This window comes from Sycon ciliatum, chromosome 7, assembly GCF_964019385.1.
Source record: "Sycon ciliatum chromosome 7, ocSycCili1.1, whole genome shotgun sequence".
NCBI lineage: Eukaryota > Metazoa > Porifera > Calcarea > Leucosolenida > Sycettidae > Sycon > Sycon ciliatum.
In genome coordinates, this window is record NC_088649.1 from 13,645,865 (window position 1) to 13,665,730 (window position 19,866).

General features: G+C 49.7%; 1 protein-coding gene across 1 annotated transcript in view; it reads left to right on the forward strand.

Annotated features, from left to right (window-relative positions):
- LOC135821043 (centromere/kinetochore protein zw10 homolog) overlaps positions 1-19,866 on the forward strand; it is a 33,840-nt gene that overhangs the window by 2,608 nt on the left and 11,366 nt on the right. The window contains exons 4-17 of the mRNA XM_065334105.1: positions 1,144-1,224; positions 1,636-1,698; positions 2,008-2,202; positions 2,505-2,541; positions 6,824-6,869; positions 7,830-7,924; positions 8,202-8,300; positions 8,986-9,065; positions 15,817-15,880; positions 16,377-16,453; positions 17,200-17,284; positions 18,081-18,148; positions 18,364-18,494; positions 19,162-19,432. Of these exons, the coding sequence (XP_065190177.1) occupies positions 1,144-1,224; positions 1,636-1,698; positions 2,008-2,202; positions 2,505-2,541; positions 6,824-6,869; positions 7,830-7,924; positions 8,202-8,300; positions 8,986-9,065; positions 15,817-15,880; positions 16,377-16,453; positions 17,200-17,284; positions 18,081-18,148; positions 18,364-18,494; positions 19,162-19,432 (1,392 nt within the window). The remainder of the gene's footprint in view (positions 1-1,143; positions 1,225-1,635; positions 1,699-2,007; positions 2,203-2,504; positions 2,542-6,823; positions 6,870-7,829; positions 7,925-8,201; positions 8,301-8,985; positions 9,066-15,816; positions 15,881-16,376; positions 16,454-17,199; positions 17,285-18,080; positions 18,149-18,363; positions 18,495-19,161; positions 19,433-19,866) is intronic.

The window sequence follows — 19,866 nt, forward strand, 5'->3', positions numbered from 1 at the left end:
GCATCGGGCCGCCTTGCCGTATGTATCAGGGACGTCGGAACCGGTGCGGCAGGTGCGGCCAAAGCCGCACCAATAATTTTCGATTTTTTTTACATTTCAACCTTGTTGGTGGCTTGTCGACTCTTGTACAGGTACCATGTTTTACATTGACAATGCGGTGTATCATCAGCATGCATATTCTTTTTATTATTCTATATGGCTTTTTAGGCCCAAATTTCAAAAATTTTCCCGGGGGAGGACCCCCGGACCCCTCTCACACTTTAGCTGCACCAATGTTAAACTCCTTCCGACGCCCCTGTGTATAGATCCGTTTTTCGCTCGTAACTGCACTCATACTATCACAGACGCATGGCATGCTGCTTGCATGGTGTGTAGCCACCACCTCCGCATCTGCAGCTATCGCATACTTTGCCTACACGTACAGTCGGCTCCACTTATAACGAACTCACATAATATGCGAATTATAGCGAATTTCGTGATACAGCGAAACAATTGACCGTTTCCTGTTTGAACCCATACAAGATTGACCATTTGTAGTGAGCTATTTTCGTTTGTAACGAACCGTATCTTGAAGGGCCGCATGTAAACCAAGTGCACTTATACTGTCATGGGCCAGATGCCAGTCACGCCTTGCTGCTTGTATAGTGTAAGTGCATTCCTAGTTATTACGAACTCAGCTATATAGAACTAATTCTCTTGCACAATGGTGTTCATTATATCAGAAGTCGGCTGTACGAAAGACCTCCTTCATCTGCTTATTAGTGTTCGCCAGCATTAGTGTCAGACCAAATTTGCTCGGCCAACATCGATATTTTGCTGACTTTTTGCTCCAATGTGAGGCGAACATCGTATTATCACATGTTCTAAAAATGGCCAAAAGTGAGTCACGTGTCGGCGAAAATGTGCGAAAATGAGTCACGTGTATCGTACAAGTTGTATATGCGCAATAATAGCTTTGAAAAAACCAGATTAGGGGAGAAACATCAATATTTTGTTTTCTTGCTTGAATTTTTTTTCAAGAATTTTCGATATTTTGTTCGAAAAATTGCTAGCAAATTTGGTCTGACACTAGCCGGCAGATTAGGATTTTACTGTCTGTGTTTTTCATTCGCTTGTATATACTGTGTGTGCACACATCTGCAGATATTTGATGAATTTGAAGGGGCGCAGAAGGACTACGAGTGTTCTAATTACCTATCGGCTGCCAAGCGCTTAAAGCAAGCTGTAAGACTCCGGTTTAATAGTGCTGCTTGTAATGCTGAAGCTGCTGGTGATGCTGCTCGTGTTCGTACTGGTGTTGCTGGCTCTGCTGGTGCTGCTGTTGCTGCTGCGACTGTTGCTGCTGCTGGTGTTGCTGGTGTTGCTGCTGGTGCTAGTGGTTGGATGCCATCCAATACTGTTCAATAAAGTCTATCCACCGGGTCAGCTCTCTCTCTCTCTCTCTCTCTCTCTCTCTCTCTCTCTCTCTCTCTCTCTCTCTCTCTCTCTCTCTCTCTCTCTCTCTCTCTCTCTCTCTCTCTCTCTCTCTCTCTCTCTCTCTCTCTCTCCTCTCTCTCCCTCTCTCGCTCGCTCGCTCTCTCACTCTCTGTGGTGATGTTCTTCCATCCTGCTCTGTGTTCTGTTGTTTCTCTGCAGAGTGGACATTTGCAAGTAACATTGTCGGGTGGCTGTGAGCTGCAGATCTACCTCTCACTGAAGGTTGGTGATCACGATATTATTATGCTGTGCGCTCATGATTGCACTGTCTAGTGTTTTGACATACACAGATAGACTTGACTTCAGTGGGTAGTCTTAGATGTGCACAGATAGTCTTGGACTCAGGGGATAGTGCTTGACATAGCGGATTTAGCAGGTTCTGTATTCCAGCTCTTCGTATACATGTAGGCACATCATCGGGCATTGCACGCTCTTGGAAGTTGCGCACTCTTGCCAGTGGCCATCGTTTGCAAGTTGTCCTGCAAGTTACCTCCCTGGCTTTGCTGCTGTGTGTTCCCACGCTGTTGGCAGGATGAGCTAGACCGGCAACGCTGTGATCTGCTCGGTCTACTGCGCAATGCCTGGGAGCAGGCGTTCAAGTTGAGCCTGTCGAAAACGGCCAACCGCACGACAGCATCTTCTACGATGAACCTGGAGCTGAACAGTCGACTAACTGTGCATACCGGCCGTGATATCACCATGGCTACGCTCCTGCAATGCCTTGAGGTACAGTCCATTTCCTGTGTGTGTGGGGGGGGGGGGTGCGTGTGTGCGTGTGTAAGAGAGAGAGAGAGAGAGAGAGAGAGAGAGAGAGAGAGAGAGAGAGAGAGAGAGAGAGAGAGAGAGAGAGAGAGAGAGAGAGAGAGAGAGAGAGAGAGAGAGAGAGAGAGAGAGAGAGAGAGAGAGAGAGAGAGAGAGAGAGAGAGAGAGACACACACACACACACACACACACACGTACCTGGCGGGCCAGTCATCATAATCACGATGTTGTTTGTGTGCTGCTGATGTTGGTGTTGTTCTGCCCAGTTACTAGGTGTGTTGGAGAGGGAGGTATTGGAACTAGGTGAGTAACAGTTACATGTTCATAGTCTCACTGTACTGCTTGTTCTGCTTGTACTCACAGCTGCACATGCACTTCTACTCACTACAATGTTGAGTAGACAAAACAGCAAATCAAGCTGTGAAAGACTCAAGGTCGATTCACAATACAGCTTTTTGCGACGCGCCTTGCGAAACCTGCGACTAGCTGCGATCGCGACACACGTTTCACAATGTTTTACCTGTTTGCGACATTCCTATGCAGTGCATGTACTATGCACGTGCAGTGCAGAGCAGAAACTGTGCTCCATTTGTGTATGTCGCACGTCACAAAAGTTGAACTTTCTTCGACTTCTGTGACAGGCACCTTGCGACTGTACGCGACAGCTCGCGACAGGCATTTTCTTGGTGCAACTGTAGCAAATCGCGTGTCGTGTCGCAAAAAGTCGTATTGTGAATCGGCCTTCAGTCACAACCATGATGTCTTGTATAGGAGCCTGTTTTGAACACACGCCTGTCTTTCAAGATGTACCGCTGGCACATGTTTTAGTGTTGGCGTACATAGAAAACCCCTGATTTGAATAGAAAACCCCTGGTTTGAATAGAAAACCCCTGGTTTGAATAGAAAACCCCTGGTTTGAATAGAAAACCCCTGGTTTGAATAGAAAACCCCTGGTTTGAATAGAAACCTAGCCCTGACATTGGCTTCTACAGGAATACGCCTGGTCTTTATACGTGACATTACAGTTATTATTATTATAGGCTTTTCCGCGTTGGCATCGCCAAGCAAGCTTGGCTAGCCTTCGCATAAGCTGCTCCATGATGATGAGACGAAACAATGAATGCATGTATATACGATCTAGGACAGAACCAAGGTTGAGGATATTTTTGAAGAAAGCTGCAAGTTGTGTTGGGAACACAAAGTCGCAAACTCTACGAAAGTAAACTCCAAGAAATGTTTTGGGGTTACAGTACATGTACATGAAGTAATTTAGTTCCTGAATGCTGGGTGGTGGTTAGGTGGTCCACTGTGCCAAATCCATACGTACTACCACTGTAGATAGGCTATTTTTAGCAGGTGAAATTGTTAGCGTTGTCTAAACCAGAACCAATTCGCGATGAAATATTTCAGCAATCCGGGTTTCAGAGTTTAGCAAAATAAGTAGACTAGTACTGTATTGTACATGCAAAATTTCGATTGGCGCGGAGCCTTATTGCGTTGTCCTCGGACGATTGCTGATGCACTGCTGAGTGCGGTTTTTGAGAAAGCGCTAGCTGGGTATCTGCATGCTGTTTCCCATAGTACTCACTGGATAGGGTAGCAGGGGTGCAGTTACGGGCATCAGCATTACAGAGGTTAAACTTACCGTATTTCTGACGTGATGCGCAATTTCACGTCAAATTTGGCGTAAAATTCCAAATTTGGACATGAGCTGCAGGTCACTCGCGTTGTTTTCCGACGCGCGAGCCAAATAACGCGAGCGGAACTTTCGCGTCACGTCAAAGATAACGTGCAGCTTTAATAACCTCTCTATTGTGTTCTACTGGGCGGGATGCCGAGCTACGGCCAGACTCTCCGACATACGGTAAAACCTGTGACTAACGACCAACCCTTGGGACCGGAGAAAGCGGTCTTTAGTGGCAGGTGGTCTTTAGTTGGAGGTTTGCACCGCACAGCTATATGAATGTGAGACCGTCCGTGCCTGGCGAAGTGGTCTGTAGTACCAGGCCGGTCGCTAGTCACGGTGGTCTTTAGTTACAGGTTTTACCGTACTTCTCTCGGCGTTCCTTACAGTCGAGTCAGTACAGGATGTCCTTCTTTCACGAAAAAAAAGAAAAGAAGAAATCACTGGGCTGATTCAAGTTTATCTCCCTTTCAATGTGCACGTGTACACGTCTGTTCTACAGAGCTCTACAGTAATGTGTGGTGTGCTTACTCACCCCTCTCCTTGTGTTGTCATTTCGTATGAACTCCTTGATCAAGTCCTTCGCCCAGTCATGGCAGCGCTAGATGCGTGGTGAAAATGATTTCTCACTGGTACTCCAGTTTCCACCCTCTCCTTGTTGTCGTTTCATATGAACTCCTTGATCAAGTCCTTTACACGATCACGCCAGAGAAAATGACTTCTCGCTGGTACTCCAGTTTCCACCCTCTCCTTGTTGTCGTTTCATATGAACTCCTTGACCAAGTCATTGATGCGATTACGGCAGAGGCGCGGTGAAAATGATTTTTCGCTGGTACTCTGGTTCTTCCAAACGTTGCGTTCACCTACGTTCGCCCTTGGAGCAAAGCTTTGAGCAGAAAAGGTTGATGATGGACCTTGCGCGTTTCAGGTACTGCCAGTGTACCCAGAGTACCATTTGCCTGCTCATCCTGTAGCTCCATTTCCACACGTTCACTAAACACATCGTACGCCAAGCACGACTTCATGAGTGATAGCGATGTTAAGATGACTTGTTCTTCACGCAGCGGGGTAAAATGAAGTGGGCGAACCTTGTCTCGGTTATATGCGTCTCTGATATGACGCTACAGAGCGACATCCCGCCTGGGTTTCTGTAGCCATTTTGATGTGTCCGACTAACCACTCTTCATGAGGTTGTTGCGTAGCTTCTTTACCAGGCGTGTGAGGTCTGAGAGAAATAACAGGGACCAATTGCCATATGCATGGAGAGTCCGGCCCGCATTCTCTTTGCTGGCATGCGTAGAGATGAATTTCCTGTTTGTTGCTGCGCCATCGCAGCAACCCAATAGCACGGTAAACCCGTACTAGTGTAGTTTTTCACCACCACGCCAACGCATGTCGCCAATGTCGTCTGCAGTGGCGGCTGACTTTGTGAAGATATATTCACATGGGTAGGAAAACCGTGCCAGCAGTGACTTAAAGTGAAATTGTAGAACATGAGTGGCAAGGTCATCACCTTGCTCTTCGTTGCCGTGAGCAACAAAGCCGATAACCTTGTCTGTCCGTTTGTCCCACATGAGACTTTCCTTTATTTTGACCTCATCAAAGTATAGGCCACCGAAGAAACTGCGGTCTGCTTGACCCTTGCCATTTTTAATGAACTCATCGTATATCTGCCTCATCTCTTCAAGATTCTGATCCTGCCAACCAGTTTTCGGTGTTGTATAGTTGCGATAATTTAGTAAGGTCCTGCTTGATGGCAAGCGAAGTATGTCACGCATTCCTTCATAGGTTGTGGCTGATCGAGCATGTTGCTGTAGACACCACCTTAGGACAGCAGGGTCGCATCGCATGTCGTCTGCAGTGGCTGACTTTGTGAAGAAATATCCGCATGGGTGGGAGAACCCTGCAAATAGTGGTTTGAAATGGAATTGTAGAACATGAGTGGCAAGGTCATCACCCTGCTCTTCGTTGCCGTGACGGCGACAAAGCCGATTACCTTGTCTGTTCGTTTGTCCCATATGAGACCTTCCTTTATTTTGACCTCATCAAAGTATAGGCCACCGAAGAAACTGCGGTCTGCTTGACCCTTGCCATTTTTAATGAACTCATCGTATATCTGCCTCATCTCTTCAAGATTCTGATCCTGCCAACCGGTTTTTGGTTTTGTGAAGAAATATACACATGGGTAGGAGAACCCAGCAAACAGTGACTCGAAGCGGAGCTGCAGAACATGAGCGACAAGGTCCACGGCTTAATGGGCTCTCCTGTGAGAGTACTTCTCGGAAGAGGAGAATATCCTCGTCGGCAGTGGACCGCCGGGTCCTCTTTTCCCCAGATGTGATAGAGGGGGAAGATGAAGAAGAGGACGGAGACACCATGATGACTGAGAGGCACGTGACATTACTCAACGAAGTAACAAGTCAAACTAAAGTCTAAAGAGGAATCAATCTTGCATCTACACACGTGGTCATATTTGCAAGAAGGAATATACGGAATGCAGAAGAACCGGGGAAGAGTACAAGGCCCAAATGAGCATTACGGGAAGAAAAAAAGGTTAAAAGATACAGGGTGCGTGAGACTCGGAAAATCGAAAACTGAAAACTCAAAGAAAACGTGAAAAGTTGTTTTCTACAATGCTCCTGCGTTTGCGTTGACCATAACAAGCTGCGTTTACTAGTATGTTTGTTTTTGCGCCAAATCCTCGAGATCGCCTCGACGACTTTCACAGAAATGTGACTTGTATGTGCTTTCAAGAGTAGTCTGAACCGGGCCTAACGTTACGGTGGTGCTGTGTGTGTGTGTGTGTGTGTGTGCGTGTATGTGTGTGTGTGTGTGTGTGTGTATGTATGTGCGTCTGTGTGTGTGTGTATGTATGTGCGTCTGCCTCTTTTCCGTGTACAGGTCAGAATCTCCTGAAGTATTTCCTCGTGCCGACAATCAGCTCTCGGTAAGCAGCGTACACACACTCAGTAATGTATACTCCCCTCCACTCAGGTCACCCGGTCTTCACGAGACAACGGATCCGCAGGTCTCAAGTGCATGTGGGAGCGCGACCTTAAACTCATGAACACCAACCTCGGGTATAAAAACTTTCCTCGGGGTGTGCAGACTCCACTGTAGCCACAGTTCATGTTTCACACAGTTATACACCACTGCCCAAAAACGATCTCTTGGCTACAAATTATTCCCAAAAAAATAAAAAGTGCCAATTTCCGAGCCAGGCCCATCTTCAGGATAACAACAGCTAACAAATAATGACACAATCTTTAGACCTAGTGACCATTTGACTGCATGCTTTCAAGTTTCAACCCACGAATAAATACCGTATTATCCCAGCGCTTATATGTTTTCAACCAGTTCCGACCCTGGGCTTCTACTAGAGACTGGGCTTCTATTAGAGACTGGGCTTATACTAGAGACTGGGCTTATAATTTTTAAACCACCTGGTACATGTACACTGCCAATTATTTTCCATTACATCAGCAGCACAACGTTTCCCAGCAGGTACCGGGACTGCAGTTTTGTGCTTCCTGGTACACTGAATCTGAACTTTAGATCTCGGGGATCACAGACTTTTACCACAGCATGTGTTTATGTGATCCTGTGTGACGTCAAACATGCATGGACATGATCCATACGGTTCTCCAATATAAGCCCTGCGCATATATTGGAGACTGCGCTTGTATATCTTCGAAGCCCTCTAGGAGTGCGCTTATAATAGAGACTGGGCCTCTACAAGAGACTTGGGCTTGTAGTAGAGATAATACGGTAATGCGACAACTTGCAAAAACCTGACACTTTTCTCATGTGCTACGATCGATGGTCGGTATTCGCATTTTCCTCGTTTCGTTTTCATCCCGTGGCTCGCTCATTTCGTTCGTGCACGTGTGCATGTGTGTGTCTTCAGGGTGAAAGTTTCCGTCACGACGCTATCACGCAGCTTCATGATCACTCTTGCTGACGATGCCGCCTCTGCAGAGACGGAAGCGCATCAAAGACCAGGTCAGTACTGTTGGTGATCTTCTTGCACAGAAGGGTTTGCCATGCCAGCAAACATGCCATTCTGCTTCTAGGTGGTTTGATATTCGAATTCCCTTTGTCTCCATGCATTCTTCTTGACCAGCCTGTTTGCTTATTATGTTGCAATGGACTGTGGTATGTGGTGAGTATCTTTATAAGTTTCGACACAACCGAATACCTGCACCCTGCTGACAGTTTCAAGACCATTGCTCTTGTTCTCTGTTTGTTTTTTGGATACTGTCTCTGTTTGTGCAAGCAGTAGCTGTGTACAGATCAACTCTGGAGCTGTTTGACGTCATCAGTCGCTTCCTGTCCTCGGCAGGTGACGACCTGTCGTTGATGATGAAAAACAAACTAGGTGAGTCCCGTGGCATAATGTCATGTACTGTTGTGGACATTGACGTCCGTTGAGAAGTCAAACGGCCAGGGGGTGCGGGGGGGGGGGGGGGGGTGTGGGGGGTGCTGGCCTTGCAGCCGTGAGCACTGCTGGTCCAGTTTTACAGTGTTTACGTGAACTACAGTGCATGTACGCGCTAAGGCAGTAAGGGTGCCCTGGGCCCGTCATTCCACCGGATTTCAATGTCCACAACAGTATGGAGAGTTCAGTCAAGCAGTACAGTACATGTGTATAAGTTAGTATTCACTAGGCACGTAGCTCGCATGGGGCACGTGCACTCCCTAAAAACTTCCACCTATAGGTTCAGCAAGCACATAATGACCATGAATGACATGCACCAGCCATCCTACACATATACTGCCGTGTCGTCCCCCCCCCCTTCTAAAAGGGTGACCAGCTTCGGCCCTGGTTTCACTGTTCACGTGAGACTTAGCCAGACTGAGTTTCCTGCATCCGTAGGAACGCCACCACCCATGTCACTATGGAGTGGTGTTCACATCAGTTTGTCATGTGACAAAATTTGTGCAGAAAGTGATCATGGCATGTGGACAGTGGAACCAACATGGCCGACATCATGTGACCCATAGATGCAGGAAGTGGAGTTGACTGTATTTGTGTGCATGCCCTGTGTAATGTGTGCATGCAGGCCCTGCAATCTGGCAGAAGGTTTGTGAAGCCATCATCAATAAATGTCTCGCACCGGCCGTTCCGAGCAACGCTGAACAGGTAAGCTATCTTTCTGGCTGGCTTGGATGTCTGTCTGTCTGTCTGTCTGTCTGTCTGTCTGTCTGTCTGTCTGTCTGTCTGTCTGTCCATGCAACGGAAGATAGCTGGACCGCACAACAGGAGCAAGAGTAAGCTGATTGATACTGATGTATTTTAGGGAATGATGAGTATCACTCTGAAGAATACAGTCGTCTGAACGTTACAAGAGATCAGTATCGATCAGTCTAGTTTTGCTCTTACTGTGTGGTCCGCCTATCTTCCGTTGGATTGCCCGAATTCCTTGACTGGACCTGTGCTGGTGTGTCATCGTATGGATATCAAACTTTTGCCGAACTGTCTGTCTGTGTCTCTCACTCTTTCTACTCTCCTTCTCTCTCTCTCACTCTCACTCTCTCTATCTCTCTCTCTCTCTCTTTCTCTCTCTCTCTCTCTCTCTCTCTCTCTCTCTCTCTCTCTCTCTCTCTCTCTCTCTCTCTCTCTCTCTCTCTCTCTCTCTCTCTCTCTCTCTCTCTCTCTCTCTCTCTGTCTCTCTCTCTCTCTGTCTCTCTATCTTGAAGTAGAATAGTTCGCCTCTCTCTCCACAAGTATTTGATACCATACTGCACGTTTATTTATTGCTTCAAGTTATAGATTTTGAATTTGTACGTCGTGTTCTTCGTTTTGAGACTTTGCTTACCGTTCTGTTCTGTTATCCATACTCTGCATTCTCCGCGCCCGCTCTGTTCCTTTCTTTTGCTATTATCATGTTTCCTTTCTTCTCTGACTCACTGACTGTCAATTTGTCTAGTTTCAAATTGTTTCATCTTCTGCCAGATCGCAGAGGTTGTTTCCTGCATCGTAGCTCACGGTTACTTTTCGAACACATTTTTGCGTAGGCATTTTCACGAGTTGTGTTGACGTCATGCCCTATCAGCTACGCGTCATTATTGCGAGCATGCGCATTGCTTTTGCCTTCTGCCTTATTTGCATGCTGCGCTTGCTGCAAAGGTTAGCGTCCCCACGCTTGCTGGCCGAAGCCCCATTGACCGCGCCGCGTGCGTACTCGCACACGTCAGCCGGGCTTGTCCACGTCGTCTTGCCCCGCCCCCGCCGGTTCCGTGGAGTTCCGGTTTTATTTCTCCTTGTTGATTAGCTCTCCCAAGATTGAGTTGTTGTTTTTCTATATCCTTACCTAACTAATTCATTTCCAAGTATCAGTCCTTTTATTTACACTACTGTCAGAGTCCGCCGTTGTGAGTGCTGTGTGCATGTGCGGAGTAGAAGTGGTGAATAATTGTTGTGCATGCGTTACACAACAGAGTGGTGCCGAAACCCGCCTTGGATTTGAGGATCGTTGGGTCGTTCGTGTTGTAGTGTTCACCTGTGTTGGTGCGTTTGTGGCAGTGGTCGGTGCCCGTGCTTGTTTCCCGCAAGCTGTTCTACTAGCGTTTAGTATCGTTATTCGTAGTGTGTTCTGTTCAGTATGGGTCTCAAGCTGGACAATTTCCTTCGTCCCTTCAAGGGCAAGGGGGACGATTTCAATGCATTTCGCTCGAAATTTGGTGTGTTGGCCAAAATATCAAAATGGACGTCGGACGACGACAAGATGAAACACCTTCCGCTCTTTCTGGACGGCGACGCGTTTCTTGTGTATGATCGATTGTCGGACACCGACAAGGCAGATCCGGATGTTGTGTTCGGCAAGTTGTCATCTGCGTTCGCCGTGACGAAGTCGCAGGCATACGGCCTGTTTGTACAGCGTAAGCTGAAACCCGATGAGTCGGTGGACGCGTACGTCGCCGATCTGCAGCGGTTGCTGGGCCTGTCTGGTCACAGCGCGACTGATGATGAGGATACTGTCGTGATAGAACAGTTCATCAGTGGGTTACCCGTAGAATTTATCCAGCCCCTGCGCATGGCCACTGCTGGGAAAAAATTGAAAGTGTCTGAGTGCGTGGAGCAGGTACGTGCTCTACAAGCTACGCATGCTGATTGTACACGCAGTCCGATGGTGGTCGCCAGTGCTGCACCTGGAGGTAATGGAGGTGCGTCCCGCAGCGTATTTTGCCACCAGTGCCACGAGCCTGGACATATTCAGCGGAACTGTCCTCGCCGAAAGAGGCACCATGATCGGTATGGCGGTGGAGAACGAACATGCTTCTTCTGCGACAAGCCTGGCCATGTCAAGTCTACGTGCCCGGAGCGCAAAGCTTGGATGGCGGCTTCCGCTGGCAAATCTGCTGCCGGGGTGTCAAAAGCTGACAAGAAAGCCCCAGTCCTGTGCATTTCAAGTGCCTCTGGTCCTGGCACCCTCCCGAGAATGCATGCGGACGTACGTCGTTGTGGTGTCAAGTGTAACTGGGAACGTGTCACCGCTGTTATTGACAGTGGGTCAACCCATACACTGATCTCTGCTAGCTGCACCTCAATACTGCCCGCCAACTGCCCGGTCGATCGCACGTCGAATGTGCTCGTTGCCTTGGATGGCCAACCATTGCCTGTCGTTGGGACTGTTCGCCTGACGCTGAAACGTACTGACGGCCCAGTCCATCTCTCACCAATCGAGGTTACAGCCACTGTCGTCAAGAGTTTGGATGCTGTGGATGCCTCCGTGCTCATCGGGACAGACCTAATTGCTGCAGCTGGTGGTCTCAGCCTACAGTACGACGATGACAACTTATTGTGTGGTGTCCGTTTCGGTCAGGCCGTGACTGCAGCTGTTCCAGGAACTCCTCCGATGGTGCATCCTTCTCCGTATGTGTCCGTAAGTTCTGATGGTGATGACACTGTGTTGCATAAGGATGATGGTGAGGCCAGATGGCGTGCGGACAAGCAGTACTGGGAGGTGAATGGACCTGGAAAGATGATGTTGCACCCAGCGAGCCTGTCGGCCATGGCATCGGCGAGTATTCTCGCTCCAAGCTGACACCAGACCAAGAGGGTCTTTTCCAGGCCGAGGTTCAGAAGTGGCTGGATAGTGATTTCCTCGTTCCCCATGATCGGGAACTTCATGGTGACCCTGTGGCTGTTCTACCCTTGCTGGCTCAAGTACAGGAGCACAAGGGCACCACACCGGTCAGACCGTGTCTGGACTATCGTCTCCTGAACCGCCGTCTTACTTCGCAGCCTGGTCGCGATGCTCCTGTGTGTGAGGAGGCCCTCCGACGCTGGCGAAGTGATGGCCGCCCTGAAGAGTACTGTTTGCTTGATATCCGCAAGGCGTATCTACAAGTTCGTGTCGCTCCGGACTTGCTGAAGTTCCAGACAGTGATGTGGAACGGCCGTGTCTACACTATGACTCGGATGGGCTTTGGCCTCAATGTCGCCCCGAAGCTGCTGACGATGATTGTCCAATGGGTCACGCGCGACTTTGCAGGCGTCGATAGTTACATCGACGATATCCGCACGCCCATTGCATGCCGTGATGCACTCGCTACTCGTTTAGCCGAATTTGGTCTCCCGGCGAAACCTGCCGAGCCACTCATCACTGCTCGTGTTCTTGGTCTGCAGCTCGCTCAGGACGACGATGGCATCGTTAACTGGTCGCGCCGCGCTGGTGTCGATCTACAGCTGCCTCGGCCTGCTACCAAGCGCTCGTTATTTAGCTGGTGTGGTCGTTTGACGGGCCATGTTCCTATCTGTAACTGGCTCCGTCCCGCTTGCAGCTTCATCAAGCGCCTGATTGGTGTGAGCACCGCCTGGGACGACCCGGTCCCCGATAATGTCTTGCGGCTCTGCACGGAGGTTGAAACCAAGCTGCAACAGCATGGTGACCCTGCACGTGGTCGGTGGTGGACGAGCCCTGACGGTGGTTCTGACTGTGCTGTGTATGTCGATGCATCTGATGTTGGCCTGGGTGTAGTCGTGTCCGTTGATGGCCAAGTGATGGAAGATCGCTCGTGGCTACGTCCGAAAGACGACAAGCGACATATCAATGTCGTTGAGCTGGAGGCTGCAATCAAGGGCCTTTCTCTCGCCGTGGCCTGGAAATTCTCTTCTGTCCGTCTGGTCACCGACTCGAAAACATCAGCTGCCTGGCTCCGTGATGTCGTCAACAATGTGCGCCGTGTGAAGACAAGCGGCCTGTATGATGTCCTGGTTCAACGCCGCCTGCAGATCATTGCTGACCTGATTGTCAGCGCACAGCTCCGTGTCACCATCGAGTGGGTAGCATCTGCCGCCAACCCTGCTGACGTCCTGACTCGAGTCCCTGCTACGTGGATCCAGCTGAGTAAGAAGTTGACCGCTACTGCTGCTGCACCTGCCAGTGTTAGTGCTGCCGTGACAACTCCGGTTGCCACCATTGTTGGTCCTGTGCTGTTGACTGACATTACTTCTGCTCAGAGTACTGACCAACTGATTCAGACTGTGATCACTCAACTCGAGCAGGATTTGCCTGTTGCTCATGAGTACAGCAAGGTGAGACCCCAGTTAGTGGTCTGTGATGGTGTTCTGTTTCGCAGTGTGAAGTTGCCTGTTGACGGCCTTGTGCTGGTGCCTGTCATTCCAGTCTCGGTTATCTCTTCTGTGCTGTCTGCCGCTCATGTCAATTCTGGCCATGGTTCGTGGTCCATGATGTATAGCTTGCTGCGCTGTCGCTGCTTCTTCCCTGGCATGGGTAGTGCATGCGAGGAGTTTGTTGCCAATTGCGCTGATTGCCGTGCTGCCAGTCCTCTGCGGGGACCTGCTGCTGCTGCCTCTCGACCCGATATCCCCGGTCGTCCGTGGGGCGAGGTCACTATCGACACTCTTGAACTTGGTCTCGACAAGAGTGCGACTCATCATTGTGTCTTGGTTTGTGTCGACTCATTTACGAAGTGGGTTGAAGTCATCCCTCTGCGTCGTCATGATGCCGTGTCTGTTGCCGCTGCTTTCGCTGGTGTATGCAAGCTCTGGGGTGCCCCCGACATTGTCCGCATGGATAACGGCACGGAATTTCGTAATGCCATTGTGGAGTCGTTGTTCAGTCTCATGGGTGTCCGCGTGCGTACCGGTGCTGTTCGTCACCCTCAATCGCAGGGCTCTGCTGAGCGTGCCAATCGTACTCTGCTCGGCCTCATCCGGAAAGTCCTCGATGGCTCTTCGGACTGGAGGGGTGAATTGGATATGCTCCTGTTTTTCTATCGCAATCGACCTCACAGTGCCACTCGCCTGTCGCCGATGGAAGCCATAGTGGGCTGGAAACCCCCTCACTTCATTATTGCCGACACCGCCGAAGCGTGTAGCCTCAGTGACTGGGCCACGAAACATGCAAAGCGGTCTGCTCGGATTCGTGATCTGATCGATGCTGAGCTCTTGGCGAGCGACTTCGTCGAAGAAGAGTCACACTGTCCCTATGCTGTTGGTGATCACGTGATGTTGCAGCGCCCAGATCGCCATCAGAAGCGCCTTGCACCCTATGAGCGTGGCTGGAAAGTGAAAGCAATCGTAAGTCCAATGACTGTGGTGATTGAAAAGCCAGGTTCGGACAACCGCCGAGTGTCTGAGAAGGTTATCAACATTGCCTTGTTGAAGAAGGATCTTCCCGATGCTGCTGATGTAGCTGCCACAGAGGCTAGCCTGAATAGTGACGAGGAAGATGACAATGGTATTGGTGTCACCATTGATGTTGCTCCAACTGGCGGATATGCGCTACGACCTCGTCGCCAGCTCCAGGCGCCAGCACGTTACCGTGAGTGAGTATGACTATGACTATGGTATCAGGGGGAGAGGTGAAGTAGAATAGTTCGCCTCTCTCTCCACAAGTATTTGATACCATACTGCACATTTATTTATTGCTTCAAGTTATAGATTTTGAATTTGTACGTCGTGTTCTTCGTTTTGAGACTTTGCTTACCGTTCTGTTCTGTTATACATACTCTGCATTCTCCGCGCCTGCTCTGTTCCTTTCTTCTCTTGCTATTTTCATGTTTCCTTTCTTCTCTGACTCACTGACTGTCAATTTGTCTAGTTTCAAATTGTTTCATCTTCTGCCAGATCGCAGAGGTTGTTTCCTGCATCGTAGCTCACAGTTACTTTTCGAACACATTTTTGCGTAGGCATTTTCACGAGTTGTGTTGACGTCATGCCCTATCAGCTACGCGTCATTATTGCGAGCATGCGCATTGCTTTTGCCGTCTGCCTTATTTGCATGCTGCGCTTGCTGCAAAGGTTAGCGTCCCCACGCTTGCTGGCCGAAGCCCCATTGACCGCGCCGCGTGCGTACTCGCACACGTCAGCCGGGCTTGTCCACGTCGTCTTGCCCCGCCCCCGCCGGTTCCGTGGAGTTCCGGTTTTATTTCTCCTTGTTGATTAGCTCTCCCAAGATTGAGTTGTTGTTTTTCTATATCCTTACCTAACTAATTCATTTCCAAGTATCAGTCCTTTTATTTACACTACTGTCAGAGTCCGCCGTTGTGAGTGCTGTGTGCATGTGCGGAGTAGTAGTGGTGAATAATTGTTGTGCGTGCGTTACACAACAATCTCTCTCTCTCTCTCTCTCTCTCTCTCTCTCTCTCTCTCTCTCTCTCTCTCTCTCTCTCTCTCTCTCTCCCCTGCTTAGAGTAATTCCACCATTCCTTTTTTTCTATTCCTTGTTTGACTGTTTGGATTCTTTAGCCAACGATTTCTGTGTTTCTTCTTTAAAGTGCATGGGTCTGTTGTTATTCACCATCTTCTTCTTGCTGCTGCTGCTGCTGCTGCTGCTGCTGCTGCTGCTGCTGCTGCTGCTGCTGCTGCTGCTGCTGCTGCTGCTGCTGTTGTTGTCGATTTGTTTATTCTTCACTTGTATCAGTTGCAGTTGTTTTCGAATGTGATCACGGCCACCCAGGACTTTGAGAGGAGCATGTTCGACAAAGGTATGCATGCGTGCGTGCGTGTGTGTGTTGGGGGGGCTCGTGCTCGTTTGGGTGTTGGTGTGTGCGCGTGTGTGTATGGGGGGGGGGGGGGGGCTCGTGCTCGTTTGGGTGTTGGTGTGTGCGCGTGTGTGTATGTGGAGGGGGGGGGGGGGGGGGGAAGCTTGTGCTTATTTGTGTAGGTGTGTGTGTGTGTTGGGGGGGGGGGGGGGGGGTATGTGTGTGGGTTCGGGTGTGGGTTCGGCCAGTTATCTGGTACTAGTCCTGGTCTGTCTCATTCAGATCTTGTCTGCTATCGTTGCTATCAGAGAAAATCTGTGGGTGCACATCCAGTGCATTTGCAGATTTGTGTGCTTCTCTTGCGACGGGCGTATACATGGTACTTGGTGTGTTGTGTGTGTGTGTGTGTGTGTGTGTGTGTGTGTGTGTGTGTGTGTGTGTGTGTGTGTGTGTGTGTGTGTGTGTGTGTCTGTTCATGCCGATCTCTGTTTTGCAATAGGTTTTGTCCCTGATGCCCAGGCGTCCACCCTCAGCAAGTACACCAGCAATGTCAACATTCACTTTGCTAGCAAGAAGGTAGGTAGGAGAGGGCTGGGATCGGGACGCTTCTCTCACAGTTCTTGACCGTGTTTGTTTGGGTACACAGGGTGTCACACACGGTACAACCAGTGCGACCATGGCCGTGCAGCACAGTGGCTGGGTGGTATAAGGGGTTGCTTGAGATTCATACTGCTGTGGGTTCGAATCCTGCTTGTTCTCTCCTTTGTCTTGCTTCTTTCAAGAATAACACTTTTCATCCCCAGGAGGGTCCGCTCGTTTCATCCAAAAAGCAATAAAAGAGTGCTAAAACGCCAAAAAATCCAATTTTTTCCACGACGGGTAACCCGGACCCCCGTTCGTACCATTCATCACTGCCCTGTAACACCCCTGGGTACTACTCTCCGTTGGTAACTTTGCACTGTTTGCTCGTGTAGCGTATTGAAGCATGTGATGTGATGTCATGCGAAACTCTGCCCCTGCAACACTGGATAGAGAGCAATAGCATGTAGCTACACACACTGCAGTACTGCGATTCGCTGTGATTCAGTGTGTGCGCGTGTGTGTGTGTGTGTGTGTGTGTGTGTGCGTGCTTGTTCGTGTGTGCGTGTGTGTGTTTGTTTGTGTATGTGTGTGTGCATATGTGTGTGTGCATCCGTGTTGTGTATGTGTGTGTGCATCCGTGTGTGTTGTGCGTGTGTGCGTGTGCGCGTGTGCGTGTGCGCGTGTGTGTGTTTTGTGTGTGTCTGTATCCATGCTTGTTTTCGTGTGTTCACTGTGCACAGTGTGAAGATTTGTTGGTGCGCGCTCGCTCTCTGATGGTCAGCGACCTGCATAACACCGTACTCATTGCTCCTCACTCCAGCACAGGTACATGTACTTCAGGCACGGTCACGTGCATCGGAGCACGAGTGCCATGCTCACGTGCGAATGTTAAATCTTCTCTCTGTCTGTCTCTGTGTCTCTGTCTCTGTCTCTCTTTCTCCCTCTGTGTGTGTGTGTGTGTGTGTGTGTGTGTGTGTGTCTCTCTCTCTCTCTCTCTCTCTCTCTCTCTCTCTCTCTCTCTCTCTCTCTCTCTCTCTCTCTCTCTCTCTCTCTCTCTCTCTCTCTCTCTCTCTCTCCCCCCCCTCTCTCTCTCTCTCTCTCTCTCTCTCTCTCTCTCTCTCTCTCTCTCTCTCTCTCTCTCTCTCTCTCTCTCTCTCTCTCTCTCTCTCTCTCTCTCTCTCTCTCTCTCTCTCTCTCTCTCTCTCTCTCTCTCTCTCTCTCTCTCTCTCTCTCTCTCTCTCTCTCTCTCTCTCTCTCTCTCTCTCTCTCTCTCTCTCTCTCTCTCTCTCTCTCTCTCTCTCTCGCTCTCTCTCTCTCTCGCTCTCTCGCTCTCTCGCTCTCTCTCTCTCCCTCTCTCCCTCGGCCCTATCCACTTTTATGTTGTAAAGGTGGGGATTGTAGCAGATTCCACTTGCTACTGTAACTTACCAATTTTGCTGGGCAGTGCTGCAATTTGACTGCTGCTAAAACTTGATCAGCTGATGCAGCTCCATTGTTTTATCGGTCCGGCCATTTTAAAAGTTGTAGCTATGTCGCTAGCCGCTTCAGGAAAGTGTCAGTTGGTGTCGCATATTGAGTGCTGACTTTGCAGTGTGCCAACTGGTTTGTTCTCTCTCTGCAGGGTTGAAGACACCATCGGACAGTACATGCTCACCTTCTGCGGACAGCCTATCGTTTGATGAAAAGCGGGTAAGTTGACGACTGGTGTTTCCTCCCGACAAGTTGTTGTTTGTCACTGAACTGTGAGACTAGGCTTGCTCTGTTTCACTGGGTTACTTGTGAATATGCTGGATGCTAGGTACGCCGTTTTGCGGCATGCCGTTTATTTGGCTTCAGTCGGCATGTGTGTCACTGTGTGCGTGCGTGCGTGCGTGCGTGTGTGCTTTCTGTCTCTCCCACTGCAGAGTGAAGCGGAGCTATCACTGGCCGAGGGTGTGCTATACATGCCCCGCTGTCGGGTCAGCACCTTCGTTCAAGACCTTGTGCAGCTGGCTAGGGACACTTTGCAGGAGGCCACACGCTCATCGGTGGAGAGGTGTGTACATGTACATATGTATATGCATGCCATGATGCATGCCATGCAGTGTGTACACATGTATACGCATGCCATGATGCATGCCATGCAGTGTGCTCTGTGTCGTGTGTTCGTGATGTCTCATGCACCTTCAGTGCCTGCTTGATCTTGCCAAGGCTACCGCCATTTTCAGTCCGCAAGCCAGGTTTGTTTAGTACAACCGAGCATTCACCTTGTTCTGCTGCTGCTGGTCCTGCCGTTGCTGCTGCTGCTGCTGCTGCTGCTGCTGCTGGTCCTGCCGTTGCTGCTGCTGCTGCTGCTGCTGCTGGTCCTGCCGTTGCTGCTGCTGCTGGTGCTGCCGTTGCTGCTGCTGCTGCTGCTGCCGTTGCTGCTGCTGCTGCTGCTGCTGGTCCTGGTCCTGGTCCTGGTCCTGCCGTTGCTGCTGCTGCTGCTGCTGGTTGTGGTGGAGGTGATGGTGCTTGTGGCGGTGCTGCTGCTGCTGCTGCTGCTACTGCTGTCAATGCTGTTGTGGTTGTGGTCATTGTCGTCATCGTTGTTGTCATCATGTTTGTGATTGTTGTTGTTGTTGTTGTTGTTGTTGTTGTTGTTGTTGTTGTTGTTGTTGTTGTTGTTGTTGTTGTTGTTGTTGTTGTTGTTGTTGTTGTTGTTGTTGTTGTTGTTGTTCCAGTGCTATCCAGCTGTTCTTCAGTGTACGTAACGTCTTCGAGCTGTACCCACTGGTGACGCCCACGTTTCATCGGCGTGCCGTCTCCGACATTCCTCTTCTCGCCGCCGTACAGCACAACAACTCGTTCTACTTGGCACATCAGCTGCTGACGCTTGGCCACCAGTTCCGTTCACAGCTGCCCGCCAAGTCCTGGTTAAGCGAGGCGGCCGCGTTTGTCGATCTGGTGCCGTCCATCCGCCGTGTCGGCGAAGAGTGTCTCGTTTCTCAGCTGGTAGGTGCTCATGGAAACGTTAAGAATGGGGTGTGGGTATCGCATACGGGTTTGGGTAGCTGTCCGTAATTATCGATCTTTTACACGAAGCGAACAAAGTTTCGTTAAAGAGTGTTTAAGTGGGTCGAGGAGATTACCGTGTTGAAAAAGATTGATAGCTGAAAAATCTACCCGGTCTAGCTGTCAAGTCAATTCTGAGGGGATACAGCACCCTCCTACTCTGGTTGAGCACCCCTTCTGTGAAAATGTGGCACCCTCCTACTCATTTGTCGATTTTTGTATTTTTCATGCCATTCAACGAAAATGCAGTCGATAGTCAGTAGAGGGGTTCATGATTCATAAAGGCACACTTTATCTATGGTGAAGTCGGGGTACGTTGGGGCAGATAATTTTGGAAAATGGAAATAATGGGTAAGGGGTAAACTGTTTCTCCT